At 42.8% G+C, this 27,462-nt stretch overlaps 1 protein-coding gene across 5 annotated transcripts in view; it reads left to right on the forward strand.

Moving 5' to 3' along the window:
• The window catches only part of LOC139418222 (drebrin-like), a 124,731-nt gene extending 101,612 nt beyond the window's left edge, over positions 1-23,119 (forward strand). For 2 of the 5 annotated variants that reach the window (XM_071167512.1, XM_071167509.1), the window contains exons 5-15: positions 314-463; positions 4,252-4,329; positions 4,820-4,971; positions 5,057-5,114; positions 5,706-5,759; positions 6,191-6,305; positions 7,361-7,489; positions 11,113-11,226; positions 16,274-16,722; positions 19,515-19,605; positions 20,484-20,656. In XM_071167512.1, coding sequence (XP_071023613.1) covers positions 314-463; positions 4,252-4,329; positions 4,820-4,971; positions 5,057-5,114; positions 5,706-5,759; positions 6,191-6,305; positions 7,361-7,489; positions 11,113-11,226; positions 16,274-16,722; positions 19,515-19,605; positions 20,484-20,536 — 1,443 coding nt within the window. In that variant the 3' untranslated portion in view covers positions 20,537-20,656. Of the gene's footprint in view, positions 1-313; positions 464-4,251; positions 4,330-4,819; positions 4,972-5,056; positions 5,115-5,705; positions 5,760-6,190; positions 6,306-7,360; positions 7,490-11,112; positions 11,227-16,273; positions 16,723-19,514; positions 19,606-20,483 lie in introns of all 5 variants that reach the window. The other 3 variants (XR_011635285.1, XM_071167510.1, XM_071167511.1) reach the window with 3 other exon arrangements.
• The last annotated feature ends 4,343 nt before the right edge of the window (positions 23,120-27,462 follow it).

Raw genomic sequence — 27,462 nt, forward strand, 5'->3', positions numbered from 1 at the left:
TTCCTTCCTGTCGCTCTCTCTCTCTTCCTTCCTGTCGCTCTCTCTCTTCCTTCCCCTCCCTCCTCTCTGAACATGACATAACCACTTTTCTCTTTCCAGCCATGTGTTCTGTGGGTCTAAAGCTAGTGAGTGATGTGTGTGCACATTGCCCCAATCAAAAGTAGTCTGAGGAGGCTTGTGCTCTGACACAAATATAACTGACACAAATATAACCTCCACAGAACCTCTGAGAGCCTGCTGCTTTTACCGTGGGATACCATCTCACACAAGCAATTTAAAGAGGAAAGGTATACTTCCATTTTTTTGCCCGCAGGGAGTCAACGTCATCATCAACGCCAGCACCATGGAGGACATCGAACCATCTGCCATTGGACAGAGACTGACAAATGGGATGGCTTCGGTAGCCAGCCCCGTCCTCGGCCGGCTGAGAACCAGAGAGGAGGAGAATGGAGAGGATGGAGTGGTAAGAGAGAGGGGGCAGATGGGGGAGGGATGGAAGAGATGGAGGGGGAGAGATGGAGGATAAGATGGAGAGAGGGGATTGGAAGGAGTAGAGAGATGGAACCAGAGAAGGGATACAATGACGGAGAGGGAGGTGGAGGGATAGAGAGATGCCTTGAGAGAAAGGTTAAAGGGACAGCGAGATGGAGCCTGGCAGGAGACGAGGGGGTGTTACGACATAGGTCAAAACAAGTGGTCTGTGAAAGAGCTCTCTATTAGTGTGATGTGTGACACAAGGCCACAGTCATGTTACTGTTTTAGAGGAGAGAGAGACGACAGAGGGAGAGAGAGACAGAGATAAAGGGAGAGGACAAGAGAGGGGGAGAAGGAGAAAGAGAGAGAGCGTTGGAGAGGCCCTCTGAGAGCGAGGCATTGTTAATGTTTAGGAACTTCAACAATGGGCCTTACTATGTATCAGATGGTCCATAAGAAATGAGTCTCTCAGCTGGACAGCTAGCAGGCTCCTTCCTCATTCTCTCTCTGCGTATCTGGACACAACTGAACCAGGACGTTAGGCTAGCCGCTGCGCTAAAGGTACATTACATTCTGATGGATCGTCTACAGCACATATGTCAGAGTCAAGGCCCGCGGGCCACATCCGGCCCGCAAGAAGGTTTTTTACGGCCCCTGGGATGATCTTGATTTATTATTAGAACCGGCCCGCAGCAAGCCGGCAGCCCGCAGATCTTTTACACGCACCAATACTACATTTCCCACAATGCAAAGGTGACGCACCGAGCAGTAGGCTGCTTCATTTCAATATTTATTGGCACAGCAGTCGTCAGCATCACAGTAAAATTAACTTTCAGATACCCATCAAAAATGGCAAAACGGAAGGTGGATACTGAGAACCGGGGGTTTCAAACAAGGTGGGAGTCGGAGTATATGTTCACGAAGGTAGCTGGAAAACCTGTGTGTCTTCTGTGTGGAGAAAGTGTGGCGGTACTGAAAGAGTATAATCTGAGACGACATTATGAAACGAAACACGCGGACAAAAACAAGAATATGGACATGGAACAAAGGCTACAAAAGGCAGAGGAATTAAAACGAGGCCTCAAATCTCGACAGGCTCTGTTCAAAAAAGCCAAATCACAAGGCCAGGCTGCTGTCAAGGCCAGTTTTATTTTGGCAGAAGAGATCGCTAAATCAGCCCGGCCATTTACGGAGGGGGATTTCATCAAAAACTGCATGATTAAAGTTTGTGACGAAGTTTGCCCAGAAAAAAGGCAACTCTTTTTAAATGTGAGTCTGAGCAGAAACACCATTGCCGAGAGAGTAGACCAGTTGTCCATCAATCTAAAAGAGCAGCTTGTGAAAAAGGGAAAAGATTTTATTGCATATTCCTTGGCTGTGGATGAGAGCACCGACATTTCTGACATTGCCCAGTTGTCAATTTTCATCTGCGGAGTGGACTCCAACCTAAGCGTGACAGAGGAGTTTTTGGCTTTACGTCCTATGCATGGCACAACTACGGGGCATGATTTGTATGAAGAGGTGTCAAGATGTGTAAATGAGATGGAGCTGCCTTGGGAAAAACTCGTGGGTTTGACAACCGACGGAGCACCTGCGATGTGTGGACACAGGAGCGGACTGGTGGCGAAGATACGGGAAAAGATGCAAGAGGAAAACGCGACAGGTGAGCTGACAGCTTATCATTGTATCATACACCAGGAAGCGTTGTGCGGTAAAGCCTTGAAAATGGAGCATGTAATGAGCATCATCACGCGCACAGTTAACTTTATCAGAGCCAAAGGTTTGAATCACCGCCAGTTCAAGGCATTTCTGACGGAGTTAGAAACGGAGCATGGTGATTTGCCTTATCACACAGAGGTGCGATGGCTAAGCCAGGGAAAGGTGCTTCAAAGATGTTTCGAGCTTCGTGAGGAGATTTGTCTGTTCTTGGACAGCAAAGGGAAAGACACAACACAACTCCGAGACGAAATGTTTCTGTGTGAAATGGCTTTTCTGTGTGACATTACGAGTCATCTGAATGCAATAAACTTGCAGCTGCAGGGTCGGGATCGTGTCATCTCTGATATGTACAGTACAGTGAAGGCATTTAAAACCAAACTGACTCTGTGGGAGACGCAGATGCGGAAAGAAAATTTGAGCCACTTTCCCAGCTGCCAGACCATGAAAGAGAAGCTCTCTACCAGTGCGTTCCCGAGCACACAGTTGGCTGATAAAATAGGTATGCTTGCCGCTGACTTTCGACGCCGATTTGCTGACTTTGAAGCACAAAAAAGCAGGTTGGAACTGCTCGGTAACCCATTTGCTGTTGACGTGGAAAGCTCACCACCAAACCTCCAAATGGAGTTGATTGACCTCCAATGCAATGATGCACTGAGGGCAAAATATGCGGCAGTGGGTGCTGCGGAGTTCGCCCGTTTCCTCCCCGGCACAATGCCCCAGCTGCGCATCCAGGCTGCTCAAACGTTGTCTATGTTTGGCAGCACATACCTGTGTGAACAACTGTTTTCTTTGATGAACCTGAACAAAACATCACACAGAAGTCGACTTACTGCTGAACACCTCCACTCAATTCTGAGGATTTCTTCAGCTCAGAGCCTTACCCCGAACATTGATGAACTTGTGGAAAAGATGGGACACCACCAAGTATCACCCTCAACCTCAAACAAGTGAACATTACTGTGCAATCACATATTTAGAGTTTTTACTCAGTTCAAGTTTAAAAGTTAAAATTTAATATTTGTTTTCACTGCATGTTACTTCTCCTTAAACAAAGTGTTGTTTTTGATTAATAGATTTTTGCACTTTATTTTTTTGTATTTCAATCCAATTATATTTTAAAAATATTTCAGTTGAGTGGATGATAGAAAATTGCTATTATTGTTTTTTCTTTGAAGTAAATTTAGCCCACTTTTGCTAAAATAGAAAATATAGTCTACTGATGGTGCCTTGAATACCGGTTTCTTTCATTTAATGTTCATGTTATGGGGATATTTATATAAAGGAAATTTGTCTTTTGTGTCTGTTGAAAATTAAAGATTACTGACAGAGCCATAAGAAAATATTGCTTTATTTATCTGATCATATTGTAATATATTTGTTAGGTTTTCAGTAGGTTCAATTAGGTTCACTAGACTATATGCGTCATTTAAAAATTTTTCAATGAACATTCGAACAGTCCGGCCCTCGTCTTGTAGCTGATTTTTTTATTTGGCCCTCCGTCCATTTGACTTTGACACCCCTGGTCTACAGTGTCGACAGTCTACAGTGCTACCAAAACATGACGACCTTAAGCTGAGGTAAATTCCTTGAGTTTAAAGAATGAATTATACTGTAGATTAACAAACTAACAAAATGTATTGCGTCACAGGGTTTTACAATGTCACACTGGCACTTTTGAACAGGCTACCTTGTGGATAATATCTATCTTTAAGGCCCGCACCTAAAGGGTTCAAGTACAAGCTGTTCATAATATAGAAGGTAAAGTTATATAACTCCATATAAATCATATCCAGGCAATGGTGCACAATAAGTGATACGGTAATTGTGTGTCGAACAGATATATGACACTATATGTCTAGTCTGACCCTGTTGGTTACGGGTGGTGTGGTGCAATAGGATTTGGAGGGCACAGTAATTGTACTATAGCAGACGCTGACCCTGAGCTGTGTGTGTGTGTGTGTGTGTGTGCTATGGTTCTCTGACTAATGGTTGTAACCAACCACTTCCCTTTCCTCTCTCCTCTCTCCTTTCCTCTCTCCCTATTGGGCGGATGTCCAGGGTACCGTGTACACCAAAACCAACGCAGAGATTGAGATGAAGAAGATCAATAGAGAGGAATTCTGGGAACAAGCCAAGGTAGGAATAAACATGATTCCCGCTAACGTCAGGAGGGAGGAAAGAAGTGATGGAGGGCTGGGGGGTGTGACTGGGACAAGGACTCTGGAGACAAGAAGAGCAGCACTGTTATCTGTTTTCTCTACCTTCTCCTCAGACTAGGAATGATAGCATGAATAGTGGTTTCAATTGGAGTGTGTAGGAGTAGGATCTAAACAAAGTCAAAAAATGTCCCCCGTCTTCCAGAAGCAACGCCACAAGCCAATGAGACAGACTCAAATGAGATATGACATCCACTGCTCTCTGTCCTTGAGGTTATTTGAATTTGAATCATTGTGAGCGGGCGGCTTTGCCCTCTACATGTTAGTTTGTGTTGATTTTTCTCAATAGAAGGACCAAAGCCAGATGTTCCGTTTCGCATTTTAGTCATTGATGTTTTATGTTGTGACTAATTGGTTATTGAAGTATTGAACAAATGTTGAAATATATTTCTGTCTTTTGCGTGTACCAGCGTGAGGAAGAGTTGAGAAAGGAGGAGGAGAGGAAGAAGGTTGCGGAGGAGAGGCAACGCTTCGAGGAGGAGAGGATGGAGCTGGAAAGGAAAGAGCAGGAGGATAGAGAGAATAGGTACCGCGAGAGGGAGAGGCAGATCGAGGAACACAGGTGGGCCGCAGTGACTTATGGGTAGTGTTGTATCACGGAAACTCTGGTGCTTGGTCCATGTGGTAACTCTGTTTGTGTGGAGCAGAAAGAAGATACAGGAGGAAGAGGAGGCCAAAGAGAGGACACGGAACCAGCCCCTCGTAGTAAGTGTGTGTGTGTGTGTGTGTCTGTGTATGTGTGTGTCAGTGTGTATGTGTATGTGTGTGTGTGTGCGTGTGCGTGTGTGTGTGTGTGTGTGTGCGCCAGAGCATTATGTGTATTCTCTGTTCCATGCCAAAGAGGGTCTTGCCACCACTGAAAGAGGCAGTCTGCTTTTAGAGAACATTTCTGAGCTCATTTCAAGACTTGTCATAATGCATCATTGATATTGTCTGGGAAGAAATATTAAGAAACAAGAGTTCTATTTCATTATCCTGTTTTTAAAAATCCAACTTTAATTCAATAGTAGCATCAACATTAATCATTTCAGCCCTGGCACGACATGACACAAGAAAATGTATTCTCCAAATATTGGACCGTACAATGTTTTCACTTCTCTCCTTCCTTTTACCATTCCACAAGAGCCATCGTTATTTTAAGACTCTCACTTCCTTCGAAAACAATACTTCTGCTTTCAGATCACTTTGAAAATGCCAGCTTGAACGTCTGTGATTTTGTAATGGCTGCCATGCTGTGAGAATGGAATTACTTTGTAGGCTGTTTCCTTGTACCCATCTCTCTCTCTCTCTCTGCAGACAGCAGAACCTAGCTATGAGGACCTGGAGAAGGAGAAGGAGTCTGAAGTGGAGGTGGGTTTCAGACTATCAGTCCCAATGGGGGGATTCATTGCATGCAGAAAATCAACTCTGTATATCCTATTCTGTGCCTCTCTAGTGTTAGTAGGCTGAGACTGAGAGAGTAAAGTAGAGTGTAGCCCAGACACCTGACCTGTATATATGTGTCATTGTGACAGTAGCACTCCTGGGCTTTGGATCTGTGTTAGTGGGACTAGTCAGGCTACACTGGGATATTTGTCTCTGGCTCTCTGTGTGTAAGGTCAATTCAGTCTGAGTGCGTGTGCTCCTACGTGCATTTGTGGTGTGAGTGTATTACCTATGTGCGATGAGTATCTTGTGTGTGTGTGTGTGTGTGTGTGTGTGTGTGTGTGTGTGTGTGTGTGTGGGGCGGGGGGTGGTGCTCTATGTGTCTAACGTTGTACTGTATGTATGTTTGTTGACAGGAGGCGAAAGCCCTCATTGCCCAGCGGGCGGACAACCCCAGGGAGTTCTTTAAGCAGAAGGAGAAGGCTGTGGCTACTGGTTTGGACATCTCCCCTGTCTCTAGCCACAGGACCGGTAAGACCAGGAAGACGGAGGAGATGGAAGGAGGGAGGGAGGGAGGAAGAGAGGGAGGGTTTGGGTCACCTGACCACCATTTGTCCTGTCATTCACCTCCTCACAGGCCTCAGTCCCTGTACTCTACTGTATGTCACCAGTGTGTCTGTCATCACTGTGTATGAGTGGACAGAGCCTGTTGGACCTAGACACCTGGGTATACCACAGAGATCTGGAAGGCAGGAGAACAGTTGGAGTAGAATTCAGACTAAGATGAGAAGTAATCCAGTTGAAGACAGAGGAAGATGAAGATGGACTGCTGTAGCAGTTATCCCTTGCAGGCTACATAGATCCGGAAAACAAGTGGTACCAAGGAGCCAGTTGGAGTGGATGGAGATTGGAACAAGTGCCTGACTCAGTGAGGGTCTCTGAACAAGACAACACACTGTCTCTCCTCTCCACCTGCAAACCCAAAGAATCTCCCTGAAACAATATCTGTTTTTGTCTAGAAGCAACAGGATATTTTCACTATTGGAGAAAGTCTCTGTGTTCATTCCATCTTAACATACTGAACTGAATCCATGTTCCTTCCTCCATCGTTAATGAGCTTGATGCAGTGCTTCTACAACTGCCTGCTTTGTCCACAGTGGCATTACCACACTAACAACTCTCCCTCTTCTTTATATGTCTCTTTGATTTCATTCATGGTTGTGCATCCATTTGTCTTGTCGTCCGTCTCTCCATTCATCCATCCATCCGTTCGTTTTATTTGTCTGGTGTCTCCCTCTGTTCTTTGGATCCTCTCTTGAGCGTCTCTTCTTCTATTCTGTCCTCACTATTGGGTTTCTATGGGACCATACCCATCCTCCCACAACCCTTCACTTCTCACCGGGGATCCTCCTGGGCCTTGCCTCGTTTTATCTTGACTTTCTCCTTCCTGTCTTCCTTCTACTCTCCCCTGTCTCTCTTTTCTCTGTGTCCCTCTATCACTCTCTCCCTCTCTCGTCTTTCTCTGTCCTCCCCGCGTCTGTATGTATGTGTGTGTGTCACCACCCTGGGCCCTGGCCCGTTACCAGGCCGTTTGGACAGCCCGTTACCAGGCCGTTTGGACAGCCCGTTTTTGAAGCAGCAGCACAGTCCCAGCGAGCCCAGTCCGCCCCCCCTCCGCACCCCACCTCACGCGAGGCTGCAGCCCACTGCACCCGGTAGGTACTGGACAGGAGGAGGAGCAGGGAGGCCCCCCCCACCCACCCTCACATTACCACAGTAGAGGACATGCCCCCTGTCACCCCAAATCATCCCCTGAAGCTGCTGTAACAAACTTAGCCCGCTCTCCTGCACCATACCACCTACCCCCCACTAGCTCAGAGCTGTGGCTACCTACTGTTAGCTAACCTGGGCTTGACGTGCTCTATTTTATTGTGAGTCCTTGTAGAGCCTGAATTAGATATCTCCATGGTAAAGTAGGCCAGATTGGTACTGTCTGTAGGAGATGGGTGGCTGTGCAGTGTGCTAAAAGCACTTCCGGTGTGATGACAGATCCTGTTCTCCACTAAAGGCTGTGTCTCAGTCAGTCAGCACTCTCCTGGTTTGGCCTCTCTCTCTCTCTACACCCACTCTGATGCAGTTTGCTTTTAGTTGTCTTGCTGATGATGGCAGCTTATATCAAAGAGCGGAGTTGATCATGACCCTTAGTTCTGCCTACTACTTAGTGCCTCTTATATCTCCTTTTACAAATGAATCTGTGTACTAACTACCCTAACTTACTAACACACCATCTTGTCAACCGCCTTCAGTCTTCCACACGCCAATGATGTTTACTCCATGATCCCTCTCGGTCACCATATTTATCTGACTGATCTTTTATCCAGGGTTGTGGAGATGAGGGTGGTTAGGGGAAAAGTCCTAGTGAACCCTATAGGGCAGGTTTTCACCTGGAGGAGAGAAGGAGAAATAGAGGAGAATAATAGAAACCTGCATAGGTTCCATGCTCCATGATTTGTTTTGCCAATCTTACTTCGTATCCACCTTTACCCCATCTACCCATCATCCCTGCCACGTTTCTCCGTCCGCACACACACCTTGCGTACCTCCTGACGAATGACCTGTGAGTGTGTGTTCCGTCGTTATCGAGCTGCCCGTGGTCTCAGGAACTGTGTTGCGTACCCTGTGGGCCCTGTGTGTTTATACAGTAAATGGATGTTACCCCTGACCTATGTAGAGTATTGTACCAAAAATTGTACTGTAATTGTTTCCTAATGTTGTGTCTGTGTCTGTGTAAGGGTGGTCAACCAGTTCTAACCAGTTCCAGCTAGTTCTAACCAGCTCCTACTAGATCCAACCAGGTCCTAGTAGTTCCATCCATCAGCTAAGTCATGAAATTAGTTTAAATGAAAATGGATTCCTATACCACCATCATGACCTTTTCACCTCGGTGTATTGACCCCTTAAATTGAAACGGTTTATAAATTGTTCAGCGTTGATGAGGACGAGGCAATATTCTATCCTCCTCTATTCTCTTTAGTATTTAAAGACCCCTCGATTAGAAAGGAAATGGCAAGTCCACCCAAGCAAGATGCTGCTGTCAATATATATAATGAGCAGTCACGTAGGGTCATTCATCTCTATGTCCTGTTGTTTCCAGTCACAGTGATGTTGGTCATTATTGTTGGTTTGCTTGTTCATGCCTTGGCTCTTAGTAATTACTAGAGCATGTTCTGTTATTGTGTTTGTAGTTCCTGGTCCTAATTGAATTGAATTGAAGGGAATTGTGTTTGGTGTATCAGCCTGTATAATGTGTTTGCCGGGGTTTATTCGTTGAGTGGATATTCATTGTTTCTCATCCAGATGCGCCCTCGTTCTTTGCAAAGTACATACAGACAGCAGAGAATCATCAGCTGCCTCCAGAACTTTTAATGGACTTTACACACACCCAAAATGTATACTGGGGCAGTTTATATGTTTATATGTCTTGACTGATTAAATCAGTCAAGACATATAAACAAAAGGAATCCTGCACTGAGTATTGCTGCTCCCAAAAGTGAATTCACTGTTTAAATCAAGACAAACAGCATCACCGTGAAGATCTTTATCAGAGGGTAGTATTGCTTGAGGTGCTGAAGATTCCCCTAACCACAAATCTCAGATCAGATTACTTTCCCATTCCTAACCATAATCATTGGATATCTGATCCTGTATCAGTGGTTAGGGGCAACTTCTAGCTACAGTACTTATTGAAGTCCATGTACTGTATTGTAGTGGAGAGCTGATATAGCCCATATGGAGTACTGTTGCTGCAGCTCATGCATGGGATTGACACTACTGCTGCTACTGCTCTACTGTGTTACTTCTACACTATATATACAAAAGTATGTGGACACCCCTTCGAATTAGTGGATTCAGCTGTTTCAGCCACACCCATTGCTGACAGGTGTATAAAATTGAGCACACAGCCATTCAAACTCCAAAGACAAACATTGGCAGTAGAATATCCTTTCTGAAGAACTCAGTGACTTTCAACGTTGCACTGTCATAGGATGCCACCTTTCCAACAAGTCAGTTTGTCAAATTCCTGCCCTGCTAGAGCTGCCCCGGTCAAATGTAAGTGCAGTCATTGTGAAGTGGAAACGTCTAGGAGCAAGTGGTAGACCACACAAGCTCAAAGAACAGGACCGCCGATTGCTGAAGTGCGTATTGCATAAAAATCACCTGTCTTCGGTTACAACACTCACTACCGAGTACCAAACTGCCTCTGGAAGCAACGTCAGCACAAAAACTGTTCGTCGGCAGCTTCATGAAATGGGTTTCCATGGCCGTGCAGCCACACACAAGACTAAGATCACCAGGCGCAGTCCCAACAGTCTTCTGGAGTGGTGAAAAGCTCGCCGCCATTGGACTCTGTAGCAGTGGAAACGCGTTCTCTGGAGTGATGAATCACACTTCACCATCTGGTAGTCCAACTTTGTGGCAACAGTTTGGGGAAGGCCCTTTCCTGTTTCAGCATGACAATGCCCCCGTGCACAAAGTGAGGTCCATACAGAAATGGTTTGTTGAGATCGGTGTGGTAGAACTTGACTGGCCTCCACAGAGCCCTGACCTCAACCCCATCAAACACCTTTGGGATGAATTGGAACTTCGACTGCGAGCCAGGCCTAATCACCCAACATCAGTGCCCGACCTCACTAATGCTCTTGTGGCTTAATGGAAGCAAGTCCCCACAGACATTTTCCAATATCTAGTGGAAAGCCTTCCCAGAAGAGTGTAGGCTGTTATAGCAGGAAAGGGGGGACCAACTCCATATTAATGCCCATGATTTTGGAAGGAGATGTTTTTGGAAGGAGACGAACACGTGTCCACATACTTTTGGTCAGTGTATTATCTGAAATGCCTGATGGAAAGGACCCACGCTTCACCATCACCAGTGATGTTACGTCACATGATCTCATCCCCAGTTACATTTGCGCCATTCAAGTCAATCCTGAAAACAAATAACCACGCCATTGTGGTTGAAATTGAATGCAGTGTTCAGGCTAGCCTGACTGCTCATTGTGACCAATGGTGTTATTTTAATTGTGTTCATGTGATTTTGTGGTGGCATTTTGTCTGTGTTTGGTAACATTTTGTCTGTGTTTGGTAACATTTTGTCTGTGTTTGGTAACATGTTGAATGTCTTGGTGATTTGATTGTTGGGTGGTACAGTATTTTCATTCTGTTAGTGATTTAATTGTTTGGTGGCATTTTGATTGGGATTGATATGATTGTGCGATGTTGATGTTTGGTGGTGATGGTTTGAAGTTGTTATGGTGTACACTTTCTGATATTCCTCCAGATGGCGATGATGAAGGGAGCTTAGATCACAGTATGGGAACGTCCTCAACGCCAATCCCCAAAATAGTCACCACACCCATCCAGGAGGCGGAGGATGACAGCCGGAACGAGTGGGGTAAGATTAGGCAGAGTTGGGTTATACTGGGGTAAGCCTGAGGAACTTATGAGGACTTAAATCCTTGAATTTTGTTTGGTTATGTTGCTATAGGCTACTTTGTACATGGCTAATGTTAGCATTGAAAGTCATTGAGAGCACTTACTCTGTTGGATATCATTCATCCCAGACAAACAAAGACAGCGGGCACACACATTCACACATTCACACGTTCCTTTACAGCTATTACACCATGTAAAGAAACAACATCCTAATTAAAAACATTTCACGAACTGGATTCATGTCATCTCCGTTAGACACCATAAAAGGCATTTCATTTTTACAATTATTGTCCAACAAGTATTTAAAGGCCTTAATTCTAACATTAGATTATTCAAATCTGTAATACAAATCTCCAAACTTCTTTTGTTTTGTTTATAGCACTATAAAATGCTCCAGGGCAAATTTCATTAGCATTTTTGGCATGTTTTTTTTCTAGATTCTGAACTTTTAAAAAACATTTATAAAGCACAGCAAATACACAAAAAATAAGCATATTAAGCAACAGTGATTACATTTTTTTTGTTATATTAACCAAACAATTTTGACTCCAACAATGACAGAGTTGACCACAGATACTCAAAACAGATATATCTTTGCCTATAAAAATAAAAGTTCAATACAAACATTTGTAAAATATGGAAAATGATTGATGTGAAAATCCCCAATAAAAACAAAAATTCTATCAGATCTTTAAGCACTCTGACGAAGCTGACGTTAGACAAAAATCGGAACTAGTGGATGTTTTACGGAGTTGACAAAAATATTACATTTTCTTCTTCATTCAGGTGGTACAGTGCTTTGCAAAAGTATTCACCCCCCTTTGCCGTTTTTCCTAATTTGTTGCATTACAACCTGTAATTGAAATGGATTTTTATTTGGATTTCATGTAATGGACATACACAAAATAGTAAAAATTGGTGAAGTGAAATGAAAAAAAAGAACTTGTTTAAATGTATTTATTTTTAAACGGAAAATTGGCGCATGCTATGAAGCCCCTAAATAAGATCTGGTCCAACCAATTACCTTCAGAAGTCACATCATTAGTTAAATAAAGTCCAGTTGTGTGCAATCTAAGTGTCACGGGATCTGTCACATGATCTCACCTGTTCTGAAAGGCCCCAGAGTCTGGACATGGAAAGAATATGGCACCACAACAAACCTGCAAAGAGAGGGCTGCTCACCAAAACTCACAGACATTAATCAGAGAGGCAACAAAGAGGCTAAAGATAACCCTGAAGGAGCTGCAAAGCTCCACAGTGGAGATTGGCATACAGTTGAAGTCGGAAGTTTACATACACCTTAGCCAAATACATTTAAACTCAGTTTTTCACAATTCCTGACATTTAAGTGTATGTAAACTTCCGACTTCAACTGTATCTGTTCACAGGACCACTTTAAGCCGTACACTCCACAGCGCTGGGCTTTATGGAAGAGTGCCCAGAAAAAAGCCATTGCTTAAAGAAAAAAATAAGCAAACATGTTTGGTGTTTGCCAAGATCCAAGTGAGAGACTCCCCAAACATATGGAAGAAGGTACACTCGTCATATGAGACTAAAATTGAGCTTTTTGTCCATCAAGGAAAACGCTATGTCTGGCGCAAACCCAACAACTTTCATCATCCCGAGGACATCATCCCCACAGTGAAGCATGGTTGTGGCAGCATCATGCTGTGGGGATGTTTTTCATCGGCAGGGACTGGGAAAGTGGTCAGAATTGAAGGAATGATGGATGGCGCTAAATACAGGGAAATTCTTGAAGGAAACATGTTGCAGTCTTCCAGAGATTTGAGACTGGGACGGAGGTTCACCTTCCAGCAGGACAGTGACCCTAAGCATACTGCTAAAGCAACACTCGAGTGGTTTAAGGGGAAAACATTTAAATGTCTTGGAATGGCCTAGTCAAAGCGCAGACCTCAATCCAATTGAGAATCTGTGATATGACTTAAAGATTGCTGTTCACCAGCGGAACCCATCCAACTTGAATGAGCTGGAGCAGTTTTGCCTTGAAGAATGGGAAACAATCCCAGTGGCTAGATGTGCCAAGCTTATAGAGACAGACCCCAAGAGACATCAGCTGTAATTGCTGCAAACGGTTGCTCTACAAAGTATTGACTTTGGGGGGGGTGAATAGTTATGCACACTCAAGTGTTCTGTTTTTTGTCTTATTTCTTGTTTGTTTCACAATAAAAAATATGTAATAAAAAAAATATATGTAAAAATATCTTCAAAGTGGTAGGCATGTTGTATAAATCAAATGATACAAACCCCCCCCCCAAAAAAATAGATTGTAAATCCAGGTTGTAAGGCAACAAAATAGGAAAAATGCCAAGGGGATCAATACTTTCTCAAGCCACTGTATACACAGTAGCAATTTAGTTTTTCCTCAGTTGCTTTAGGACTCTAAAATGAAATTTAGTTTATTTGAGTTTATTTTATTTTTACAGGGACAGTGCACATGAATTCATGTTTCAGTAATAGTGCCGGTTTTAGCCAGCCGGCTAATTTTCAACCGCAGTCCCTGGGCAGGTTATTAAAAACAATTACAATATAGACAATCATTGAGCAGTGAGCACACGCAGAGCAACATAGGAAAAGCAAGACATAGCATACAGACAGAGCAACATAGGACAAGCAAGATGTAGCATACAGACAGAGCAACATAGTACAAAAAGCAGCGAGACAAAATTCATAAAAGCAACAAAGGGTTTCCACACCTCACAAGCTACAGACAACAGACAACATGGAAAGCGGCAATACACAGCTAGGGATTATGATCACAAATCTGATTGACCTTTAGCCATGTATTCATACATTTTGTGAAAGTGTGATAGGTGGTGCAGTTATGTGTGTCTGATGGCAGTGTATTCCAGACATGGGAAGCTCTCACAGAGAAAGTAGATTTACTAAAGGTGCTTATCCTTAATGGATCTGCTGCCATATGTTTGGGTTTTCTGTTTAACAAAAATACTGAGTGGAGGAGGAGCCAGGCCATTTAGGATCTTGAATACAAGATATGCGTCGGTGTATTCGCTATGATTTTCCCAACTCAGGAGCTCATGCTTTCTGAGGATGTAACAGTGATGATGGCTATTGGGCTTCCTATCAAGCACTTTGAGAGCCTGTTTGTAGACAGACTGAATAGGTTTTAATGTTGTACAGCAAGCTTGGTCCCAACTAGTCAAGCTGTATGTTAAGTGGGGGAGTATCATAGATTTGAAATACAGTTTTGCTTCCTCTGTAGTCAAACAATTTAGTATAAATCGGAAATTAGCTAGGTTGAATTTGGTTTTCTAAATTACCTTTTTCACATGCTTTTTAAAAGAGAGGTTGGAATCAAGTATGATGCCAAGGTACTTAAAATCAGATACCACCTGGAGCTTCTCCCCTGACACATAGACTTCCGGCTCAGTAGCATCTGTTGCCCTCTTTGTGAAGAACATGCAAACAGTTTTTTTCACATTGAGATGCAAACACGAGTCACTGAGCCACTTTGTAACCTGGACCATTACAGTAGTGAGTTCTTGTGCAGCTTGTTGTTTGCTCTTTGCATGCACATATATCACTGTATCATTTGCATACATTTCAACTTCAGACACAGTACAGACAGAAGGCAGATCATTAATGTACAGGCTGAACAGGAGGGGCCCCAGTATTGACCCTTGGGGCACGCCCACATCATAGCTAAGAGTGGGCGACAGCTCATTGCTCACTCTGACACACTGAGTTCTGCCTTCAAGGTATGATTTCATCCATCTCAAGGCATCGGGGGAAAAGTTGAACTTGGACAATTTTGTGATGAGAATCTCATTGTTAACAGTATCAAAAGCCTTCATTAGGTCCAGAAACACAGCCCCAACAATGCCCGCTTTGTCAATCTTGGACTTCACATTTTCCAGAAGAAAACAGTTGGCCGTTTCTGTGGAGTGTTTCGCTCTGAAGCCAAACTGCATGGAGTGTAATGTGAAGGGGCTGTTGTTGAGGTGGGCAATCAGTTGTTCTGCTACACACTTTTCAACAACCTTTGACACCACAGGTAGTATACTAATGGGCCTGTAGTTACTCACGTCAGCAGGGTCGCCCGATTTAAAAATGGCCGTTGTTATGGCTGACTTCCATACCCTTGGAAACACCCGAGACCAATAGATGTGTTGGTGACCTTAGTAATGGGGCCAATGAGTGACTCTTTGTAGTTTTAAAAAAAGGTAGAGTCCAGCCCAAACACATCTTTGGCTTTAGAGTTCTTCAGTGAGCTAATCACCTTGTTCACCTTTGACTCAGAAACCTCCCTTATGATGAAGACCGGTTGAGCGTCATTTACTAGCACTGAGCCCAAGAAACCAGTGGAGGGTAGTCAATAAAGTAGGAATTGAAGGCTATTGCTATTTCGACTGCATCCTGTGTTAGATTGTTATTCACCATGATTTCTTATTCACCATTAAATGTAACATTTGGGGGTTGGGTGCCCCCAAAGCTCATTGGTCCCCTGTCGTGTGTGGGCTGCGGCGGTGTGTGCTACGCCAGTGACACGCATGCACACACACACACCCTGGGACTGTGTGTATTTTCCCAGGCCTAATTTGCCTTCACAGATGGCTGGGCTTCCCCTGCTCATGTCTCTAGTCTCCAGTGGCACTCTGCTACTGTGGACAGTGTTAAAGTACACCACCTGAACACCAATGAGTGTAACAGGAACACAACACAAGGGTATCACTGCGTAGGAGTCCATGTGGTCTCTGAAGTTAAAGCTGTAATTCATGTTGTGGACCTAAGAGATCTTGGACTGTAGGTATACTGTAAGAGCATCAATAAACAGTGTGGTCTTTCTATTGCTGCAACGATGTGTAAGTGGAGTTTATTATCTGTGAACTGTGTGACTAGAATGACATGGCATACTGATGATCTTCTGACTGTTTCGCTTTGTGTCCTATCAGGGCTTATTGATAACAAGTTTTGACTGTTATAACAGTCCCCCTCCCTCCTTCTCTCTCTACCTTCCTTCCCTACAGGTGAGCCCAAGCAACAGCCAGGCCCAGTCCAGGACTCCACCCCCACCAAGCCCATTCAGAGCGTGGCACCCCAGACCCGCACAGACTCCAAACCCCCATCCTCAACCCCGGACGACTATGACCCCTTCTCAGGCTTCAGGCCTCTGCCTGCCCCCACCACCGCAGACCCCCTGGTGGAGCTATGGGACAGCAGCCCTGCCACCGGCATCGCCCCCTCTCAGGCCTCACACCCTGGAGGGCAAGCCCAGCCCCTGCTGAGCTTTGACGAGATGGGGGATGTACCATTCTGCCCGGGGGGTCCCGAGGGGGTCGAGGAAGAGCCCTCCAGCCTAGTGGATGTGGCCGGGACCCACGATATGACCCTGAGCTACCAGCAAGCACTGCAGCACGCTTCAGATGATACTCAGCTGATGACCAACGGGGAGACCCTGCTCAAAGAAGGGACTCAGGTCAGGAGAGGAGCAGTAGTCATGCTACCTCATATTACAGTATATTGAGCAAAATTACTTGGCAGTACTTTACATGCATGGAGTTGCCCTTATACTTATGCCATTAAGTTGACGTTTTGCCAATACAGCAATACAGCATGTAATTTCTCAGCTGCACAACAACAAAGGTATGTTGTCTGCACTATCTGTATTGTATCATTCCTTATAAAAAAAACAAGTATTATATTATGTGCCACAAGATGGCAGTGAATGCATACCCGCTCTGGCTTACTTCTGAAGCTAAGCAGGGTTGGTCCTGGTCAGTTCCTGGATGGGAGACCAGATGCTGCTGGAAGTGGTGTTGGAGGGCCAGTAGGAGGCACTCTTTCCTCTGGTCTAAAAAAATATCCCAATGCCCCAGTGCAGCCCTGTGTAGGGTGCCATCTTTCGGATGGGATGTTAAACGGGTGTCCTGACTCTCTGAGGTCATTAAAGATCCCATGGCACTTATCATAAGAGTAGGGGTGTTAACCCCGGTGTCCTGGCAAAATTTTCAATCAGGCCCTCAAACCATCATGGTCACCTAATAATCCCCAGTTTACAATTGTCTCATTAATCCCCCTCCTCTCCCCTGTAACTATTCCCCAGGTTGTTGCTGCAAATGAGAATGTGTTCTCAGTCAACTTACCTGGTAAAATAACGGATAAATAAAATATTCTACATCAGCACTAGTGGGTGCCACCGGTTACCTGGGAGAGAGAGGATGGAAGTTTGTTCTGTGTTCCTGATCTGGAACAAAGATGAACAACCCATAAACAGATAGTATAGTACTGAATGATATGTGGTACAAATTGCCCCCAGATAACCTTGACTGTACTGTACATGTAGTATTTGTTTGGACAGAGTGGCTCGGTGATATACAGTGCCTTCAGAAAGAATTCACACCCCTTGACTTTTTCCACATGTTGATGTCTTTAAAGACGGAATTTAAAATTGATCAAATTTAGATTTTTGTGATCTACACACAACACCCCATAATTTCAAAGTGGAATTTTGTTTTTTGAAATGTTTACAAATTAATTAAACATTTAAAAAAATGTCTTCAGTCAATAAATATTAAACCCTTTTGTTATGGCAAGCTTAAATAAGTTCAGGAGTATAAATGTGCTTAACAAGTCACATACAAAGTTGCATGGAATCACTCTGTGTGCAATAATAGTTTTTAATATGATTTTTAAATGAGTAAACCATATTTGTACCCTACACATACAAATAAAAACAAAAATGTCACATGCGCCGAATAAAATAAAGTGTAGACCTTACAGTGAAATGCTTACTTACAAGCCCTTAACCAACAATGAGGTTCAAGAAATAGAGTTCATAAAATATTTACTAAATAAAGTCAAATAAATCAAAAAGTAACACAATACATTTACATAACAATAACGAGGCTATGTACAGTGGGTACCGGAACCCAGTCAATGTGCAGGGGTGAGTTATCTGTAAGGTCCCTCAGTCGAGCAGTGAATTTTAAGCAGAGATTCAACCACAAAGACCAGGGAGGTTTTCCAATGGTTCGCAAAGAGAAAGAGCACACATTGAATATCCCTTTGAGCATGGTGCAGTTAGTAATGGATGGTGTATCAATACATCCAGTCACTGCAAAGATACAGGCGCCCTTCCCAACGCAGTTGCCAGAGAGGAAGGAAACCGCTCAGGGATTTCACCATGAGGCTAATGGGGATTTTAAAACAGTTTAATGGCTGTGATAGGAGATAACTGGGGATGGATCAACAACATTGTAGTCACACCACAATACTAACATAAATAACAGAGTGAAAACAAGGAAGCCTGTACATAATAAAAAATATTCCAAAACATGCATGTGGTTTGCAATGAGACACAAAAGTAATACTGCAAAAATGTGGCAAAGATAAAAACACAATTACTGGATAAAGGTGTTATGTTTGGGGCAAATCCAACACAACACCTCGCTGAGTACGCCTCTTCATATATATTCAAGCATGGTGAAGGCTGCATTATGTTATGGGTATGCTCGTCATCGGCAAGGACTAGGGAGTTTTTTAGGATAAAAATAAACCGAATAGAGCTAAGCACAGGCAAAATACTAGAGGAAACCCTGTTTCAGTCTGCTTTCCAACAGATACTGGTAGACAAATTCAGCTTTCAGCAGGATAATTTCCTAAAACACAAGGCCAAATATACAGTCTGCTAAGCAACTGTAGTTGCTTACCAAGACAACATTGTATGTTCCCTTGTGGCTTAGTTACACCTTTGACTTAAATTGTCTTGAAAATCTATGGAAAGACTTGAAAATGGCTGTTTAACGGTGATCAATAACCAACTTGACAGAGCTTGAAGAATTTTTTAAAGAATAATGTGCAAATATTGTACGATCCACGTGTGAAAAGCTCTTAGAGACTTACCCAGAAAGACTGTAATCAGCTTTAATCACTGCCAAAGATGATTCTAACATGTATTGACTCGGGGTTGAATACTTTTCAAATGAAGATATATTAGTGTTTTATTTTATTTTAATCAAAAGAATATATATATATATATTTATTCTACTTTGAAATTAGAGTATTGTGTAGATTGTTGACTAAAAATTACAATTAAATAATTGTAATCCCATTTTGTAACACAACAAAATGTAAAAAAGTCAAAAGGTGTGATTACTTTCTGAAGGCACTGCAGGAGTAGCATAGTGTGTCTATATGTCTGCATGTATAGAAACAATACTGTTATCAACTAATGTTTCTGCCTGCCTGCCTTCCTGCCTGTCTGTGCAGGCGAACAAGGGTTACTTCAGCCAATCGCAGGAGGAGGAGAAATGCTCTGCTAAAATGACCCCAACGTCAGTGTTTTATAACAAGCCACCAGGTGAGAGAAGGAGAGCGAGAGAAAGTGAGAGAGAGAGAGAGAGAGAGAGAGAGAGAGAGAGCGCGTCATGTCAGGATTAAACATCAAATAACCTTTTTGCCTGAAAGCTGTGAGGATTATTCTGTTGGAAATACATCAATATATGAAAAAGTAGTAACACTGTAAAATAAGGTGCCATTTGTAAAGTGTTTGAATAGTTTATAATTAGATAATTGAGGGTTATTTAATCATTTCTAAATGCATGATAAACCATTAATAAATGCTTCTAATGCTTTGGTCTAAATAGAGCAATTACCTGGTCAGTGCTTACCAAAAAGTGAGCCAATATTTATCCATTTACAAATGCACGTATAATATGCACCTTTGTGTATAATCATGCAACCTCATTTTCAATGGTTGGACAGTTAAACAAAAGTTATTTTCTCCCTCTTGGGTGTGATGCATTCGTGCTCTGTCCCAGGAACAGAAAAGGTTGGTTTTCAGACCAATGGTCAACATTGCACTATTTTGACCAATGCGTTATAACCGATTAATTAATGGTTTATAGTGCATTTACAAGTAATTTAATAACCATTAACGACATCATTATAAACTCTTTATAAACCCTTTACAAATGGTACCTTAACAATCACCAGCTTGGCTAATCATGTTGTTGTTACTATTCTATTCAAGAACTGCTGTCACACTTATTTTTGAAGACAGTCTGACTTATGATGCTGATTGTTATAGTATGTGGTTGTTTCTGCCCATTTATTTGACATATTGTAAGACACCCTGGATAAAAAGATTAAAGTTTGTGTGTGTGTTTGTTTTTGTTTTTTCAAACATTGACCAAGTGTATTTCTGGATGTTTATCTATGCCCTGTGCGTGTGTACAGAGATCGACATCACATGCTGGGACACAGACCCTGTAATGGAAGACAGCGACTAGACCATGGCGAAGTAGTCCGGTCCGGGGGTGGGAAGCAGGAACTACGCATCATCAACAACGAAACAGACTTTTTTAAAAGTAATAATAACAACAAGTCTTGCATAAAAAAAAAATGAAAAATGTTCTAGAAGGGGAAAAAACTGATGTTAGCCACAGAAAAGGTTTTTGAGTTATTGTTAAAGATGCTAATGGTTTAATAATGAGCTCTTGGTTTTGTGTTTTTTTTTCTTTCTTTGATTTCTCCTTTTTTTGCTATGCGGAGTAAATAGTGGGGAGTGGGGGAATACTTTCTTCAGAATGTATGTGTCTTCTACAGCAGACTAAACACCCTGTACCAGACAGGTAGCCTATTAGAATGTATAGCAACCCTCCCCCTCCATTCTCCCTCTTTCTGGGTAGCTACAGTAGTTGGGGATAAAAGTGGGAGTGGTGTCTGGTGGGAAGGAGGGAGAGTGGGATCAGAGAGGAGTGGTGCCTGGTGGGAAGGAGGGAGAGTGGGATCAGAGAGGAGTGGTGCCTGGTGGGAAGGAGGGAGAGTGGGATCAGAGAGGAGTGGTGCCTGGTGGGAAGGAGGGAGAGTGGGATCAGAGAGGAGTGGTGCCTGGTGGGAAGGAGGGAGAGTGGGATCAGAGAGGAATGGTGCCTGGTGGGAAGGAGGGAGAGTGGGATCAGAGAGGAGTGGTGCCTGTTGGGAAGGAGGGAGAGTGGGATCAGAGAGGAGTGGTGCCTGGTGGGAAGGAGGGAGAGTAGGATCAGAGAGGAGTGGTGCCTGGTGGGAAGGAGGGAGAGTGGGATCAGAGAGGAGTGGTGCCTGGTGGGAAGGAGGGAGAGTGGGATCAGAGAGGACTGGTGCCTGGTGGGAAGGAGGGAGAGTGGGATCAGAGAGGAGTGGTGCCTAGTGTAATCCTGTAGTCTTTGATGTTTCAGTTTGTCCATGGGGCAATGGGGAGGGGGCAGATGAAGGCGTGGCGGACATCAGACTACAGGCTGGGATAGCAGTACCGTTGTACTACCCCATAGTAAGACCCTGATACACACAAGGGAGGTATAACGAAATACTTGTTTTGTGCTGTACCAAGTCACTTTGAAACGGAATATCTATTGTAGTTTGTTATCGTTGTGTTGGTTGGCATCTCTCCCAGCAGAAAATCTGACATGGGGAAAATAAGTATGATTTTTCTACCTATTAGAAGTGTTCTATAAATTGACATTCAGGATCTTTGAATCATGGCAATAGCGGTAGTCTCTTGTTTTGTCTTCAGTGTTAACTAGGCAATGACTGTATCTAGAGCACTCAGATGGGAATGAGGACGTTCGTCACACATTGTGGCACTATGAACGGAACAGTGTGTCTTGTGCTAAGGTGGTTCTAGAGCTGCTATAGTAGTCTCTGCTTTGTAACACTACACCTTATTTGCAGTAGATGACACAAATGCACCCTTTTGCTTTCCATGTGTATTTATTTTCCTCGTCCTTCTTTTAAAATGATGTCGTTCACATGCACGTCCCTAGATGGCCTCAGCACCGTTTTGTGTACTATTGTAATTCTACTGTTGGACTACCTCTGTGTTATTTTTGCACAGATCTCATTCTCTCACCCAGTTATCTCGGTTCTGATTTCACTGTAAACAGTCTAAATGAGAACCATTCCGGTGGATTAGTTTTGCCAGGAGCCCTTCTAAATGCTTTTGATCATCAAGCCTGGTTTTAAACGGTATTATTGCTGTAATGTTTAGAAACAGGTTCTAGCTTCTTTATGTAACCCTCTCCACATGGCTTATAGACCAGTCTTCCTTTATTTCATCTACAGGAGGTTTCTTATCATTACTGTTCACGGCTATAGTTTCATTCCTGAGATGCTACTCCTTAGATCTGATTCTATATCAATCCAGGCATTCTTACCCATAGATATAGAACAGTTCTATAGCAGGTATATGTTGTTATAGCTATGTGCTCTTACCACAGAATTCTGAGTGGGAACCAACAAGCAATAAGAAAATAAACCAATCTAGTATTTTGTCCTGTAAATAGCGTTTGTTTTTTAGAAATACACAACTACAACTAATGAACGTCTAACACTTTGCCCTTATGATTATGGCACTTTGAATTTAGGCTTGTTGTGGGATTGAATGAGATGTTTAAATAAAGTTTCTTTGAAGCGAAATATGAAATGTGATTCCATATCCCTACCAGCCTTTTTCTGTATATGAGAATCAAATCATGCTTAGTAAGAGCCGACCAACCCGCATCTTTAGCAGTAACTGACACCCTTTCTACATGATTTCAATATATACTTCTTCACCCTGATAACCTCCTGGGTAGTAATTATTATTCTCTCCCGATCACACTACTAGGAGACTACTACTACTATACTACTACTCTACTACTACTACCCCTCTTTGCCCCAAAGCAAGGCTTAGCTGTTCCTTGTCTTATCTCTCTCTTTTCATTTAAAACATATTTTATTTATCTTCCCTCTTTTCCATCCGCTTCTCACACGCTCTGTTTTTTAAATAAGCACAAGATCTTTTGTGACATGCTAAGTGCTGATGTATGTTAATAAAAGACTTAAAAACCTCCAAATGATGACTTCAGAGTGTTTTTGATTTGACCGTTTTTCTTGTGGCTGTATCACCCCAATCTAATGCATCCTTGAATACTTCAATAGTATCATGAAGTGCTAGCATCATGGAATTATATCGAACACTAAAACGAACATTGACATCCCGGCAACATGACTAAAACGACGGCCATCTTGGTCAGAGAATCTCATATCATTCATTATATTGTAGGATAGAAGTGCACTTTCTTTATATTGATCATATCATTTATCATCTTGAAGTACTGGATTGCTCCAGGCCGCTCACTGATGCATTTCAAAGCTTTCTCGGCAAACAAATATCTCAGTCATTCAAAGCAGAAATGAACACAAAACATCCAACAAAATTAAAAGTCTGTCACTGCCACTTGTCATGTTTGTTTTAATCTATATTTTATTCAAGAGATGTTGGCACTGTTGACTTAGTAATAGTCCAGGTATGGTCCTGTGTGGCTCAGCTGGCAGAGCATGGTGCTTGCAATGCCAGGGTAGTGGGATTGATTCCCACTGGGGACCAGCCTTTTAATGTCTCTATTTGGTTTGGTCAGGGTGTGATTTGGGGTGGGCATTCTATGTTTAGTTTTCTATGATTTGGTGTTTCTATGTTTTGGCCGGGTATGGTTCTCAATCAGGGACAGCTGTCTATCGTTGTCTCTGATTGGGAACCTTACTTAGGTAGCCCTTTTTCCCTGCTTTGTTTGTGGGAAGTTAACTTTGTTTATGGCACAATTAATAAAACATTTGTCAATAAATATTCAATTCATTTGCTTAACAAGTCACATAAGTTACATGGACTCACTCTGTGTGCAATAATAGTGTTTAACATGATTTTTGAATAACTACCTACATCTCTGTACCTCTGTCACGTGTGCTCCCTCTCTGGCCTCTAGGTCACCAGGCTGCTCACACCTGTCATCATTGTTACACGCACCTGTGCGTCATCAGACCCACCTGGACTCCATCACTTCCCTGATTACCTTCCCTATATATGTCACTCCCTTTGGTTCCTTCGCCAGGCTTTGTTTCTGTTTCAGTTTCATGTCTGTGTGCTGTTAGTGTTTCTTGGTTTGTATTATGTTCCATTTATTTGATTAAAACACTCCCTGAACTTGCTTCCCGACTCTCAGTGCACATCGATACAACCTCATACCTACAATTATCTGTAAGGTCCCTCAGTCGAGCAGTGACTTTCAAACACAGATTCAGCCACAAAGTCCAGTGAGGTTTTTCCAATGCCACGCAAAAAAGGGCACCTATTGGTAGATGGATTTAAAAAAGGCAGACATTGAATATCCCTTTGAGCATGGTGAAGTAGTTAATATCCCAGTCACTACAATGATACAGGCATCCTTCCTAACTCAGTTGCCGGGGAGGAAGGAAACCACTCAGGTATTTCACCATGAGGCCAGTGGTGTCTTTAAAACAGTTACAGAGTTTCATGGCTATGATAGAAAACTGAGGATGGATCAACAACATTGTAGTCACTCCACAATACCAACGTAAATGACAGACTGAAAAGGAGGAAGCCTGTACAGAATAAAAATATAGCAAAATATGCATCCTGTTTGCAAGGCACTAAAGTAAAACAATAAAAATGTGGCAAAGAAATGAACTTTATGTCCTGAATACAAAGCAATATGTTTGGAGCAAATCCAACACAACACATCACTGAGTACCAGTCTTCATGTTTTCAAGCATGGTGGTTGCATCATGTTATGGGTATGCTTGTCAATGGTAAGGACTAGGGAGTTTAAAAAATAAAATAAAAAATAAATAGAGCTAAGTAAGCACAGGCAAAATCTTAGAGGAAAACCTTCCTCAGTCTGCTTTCCAACAGGCAGTGGGAGATAAATTCACCTTTTAGCGAGACAATAACCTAAAACACAAGGTCAAATATATACCGGAGTTTCTTACCAAGACGACATTGAATGTTCCCGAGTGGCTTAGATACACTTTTGACTTAAATAATGTGCAAATATTGTACAATCCAGGTGTGCAAAGCTCTTAGAGACTTACCCAGAAAGACTCACAGCTGCAATCGATGCCAAATTTGCTTCTACAAAGTGTTGAATACTTATGTCAATTTGATATTTCTGTATCTTATTTTCAATACATTTCAAAAAACATGTTTTCACTTTGTCATTATCATGGGGTATTGTGTGTAGATGGGTGAGATTTGTATTTATTTAATCTGTTTTGAATTCAGGCTGTAACACAACAAATTGTGGAATAAGTCAAGGGGTATGAATACTTTTGGGAGGCACTGTAATGCCTATATGGGCCCTGATCAAAAGCAGTGCACTATATAGGGAATAGAGTGCAATTATTTACACATCCATACAGTACAGTAGTAGCAGCAGATGTAGGAGTGACTAACAGTCAGACGTATCGAGAATACTTTGCATGCTACATGTTGTATGTACATTCATTCACAGCAAAACAGTTTGTATATTCACAGTATGTGTGGGATGTCAGTCACTGAGAGTCCATAGTATAGCAGGGCCATTTCTTGCTTTAGGTCAAATCAATCTGTAGCCTATCTGAACAGATATGCTCCCTTGGATGGTATTTGGATATATCCTCAAATGATGGATCTCCCACAATGATGTCAATCCAATATTGGAGGAACGGTCCACTCCCTCAGGGCATTTTATCAATTTCCTCAAAATGGCTGTCACATTGACAGCTAGACAGAAAGTTCCAGTTCCAACTGTGTTTAGCGAGCCCTGGGAAGGGAAACCCTGTGGATGTCAGTCGTCAGACACTACTGACAGTCCCAGTCCTACACTAGTAGATAGACGCCATGTATCCTAGCCATGGCACCATCCCCAATGTGCTCTGAATGAGTATGCTCTGACTGGCCACACAGCTGATGTTTCCTTGCACTCTAAACAGACTAGCTAGCTAGAGCTCTGGCCTGGTGGTTACCTAGCAACACGTATGCCACTGGAGGATGGAGGACAGTGGCATACACCTCTGTCTTTTCCTTCGCCTGTTGCGGGGGAGAGGAAAGACAGAACATAAAAACAGCACAAACAAAACAAACGTGGTACAATGAAATAAACTGGAATCGATGCATGACAGCTCAGGGAGGCAATTGTCAGTTAATATAGAGTACTGTATGTGACAAGATGTGTGATTAAACAGACAAAACCTTTGTCAAAATAATATTCAACATTACTTCAAGCATGGATAGAAACACATCAAATTAAATAGTGTTCATTTTCAGTTACACTTAAAGCATGAATTAGTACATTCAGGAGCCATGATAATCAGCTTCACTTGTTTGTTTTGATTGTTCTGAAAAAGAAAAGCATGTAAGTTATTCAAATGATTGTCTCAATGCAATTTTCTATATACTGTAGATCAGTGGTTCCCAAACTTTTTATAGTCCTTTACCCCTTCAAACATTCAACATTCAGCTGTCAATACTTTGCCCCTTGATAACCAGTGCACTTCTGTATGTTGTAAAAGCGTTATATGGTCGATGCCCATACCATTGCATAGTGCAGAAAATACACAAGAGTTCAGGGGCCTTGCTTTAACAAAGTTAACCATTTTCACTGTAGTGTCCAAAACGTATTTCAAGCTGTCAGGCATTCCTTTGGCAGCAAGAGCCTCTCGGTGGATGCTGCATTGTACCCGAGTGGCGTCGGGAGCCACTGCTTGCACGCGCATTACCACTCCACTATGTCTCCCTGTCTTAGCTTTTGCGCCATCTTTACAGATACCAACACATCTTGACCACCAAAGTCCATTTGTGTCACAAAGCTGTCCAGTACTTTAAAAATATCCTCTCCTGTTGTCCTGATTTCCAGTGGTTTGCAGAAGAGGATGTCTTCCTTTATTGAACCCCCATACCAGGAGCTGACACATACCAGGAGCTGTGCCAGGCTCCTAGAATTCACTGGCTTGGATGCAAAGCAGTAATTATTTCAGAACATCTCCTGCCATGTCACTGATGCGTCGTGAAACAGTGTTGTTTGATGAAGACCTTGTCTGTATAGTTTTTTGGGCCTTTTCCCCCAGCATTGTCCCAGCCATATCTGGGGCAGCAGGAATGAAGTCCTCCACAATAGTATGGGGCTTGCCTGTCCTAGCCACTCGGTAGCTCACCATTTAAGATGCTTCTAGCCCCTTCTTATTAATGGTGTCTGTTGCTTTTATACATGTCTTAATACTTAAAAGTCATCTTAATTCTCGCTCAAAAAAACTCCTGTGGCTTATTTTTAAAATGGCCATGTTTTGTTTCTAAATGTCTTCGCAAGAGTGAAGGTTTAATCGAGTTGTGAGATAGTACTTTTGCACATATAACACACTGTGGCTA

This window comes from Oncorhynchus clarkii, chromosome 10 (genome assembly GCF_045791955.1).
Source record: "Oncorhynchus clarkii lewisi isolate Uvic-CL-2024 chromosome 10, UVic_Ocla_1.0, whole genome shotgun sequence".
Classification (NCBI taxonomy): Eukaryota; Metazoa; Chordata; class Actinopteri; order Salmoniformes; family Salmonidae; genus Oncorhynchus; species Oncorhynchus clarkii.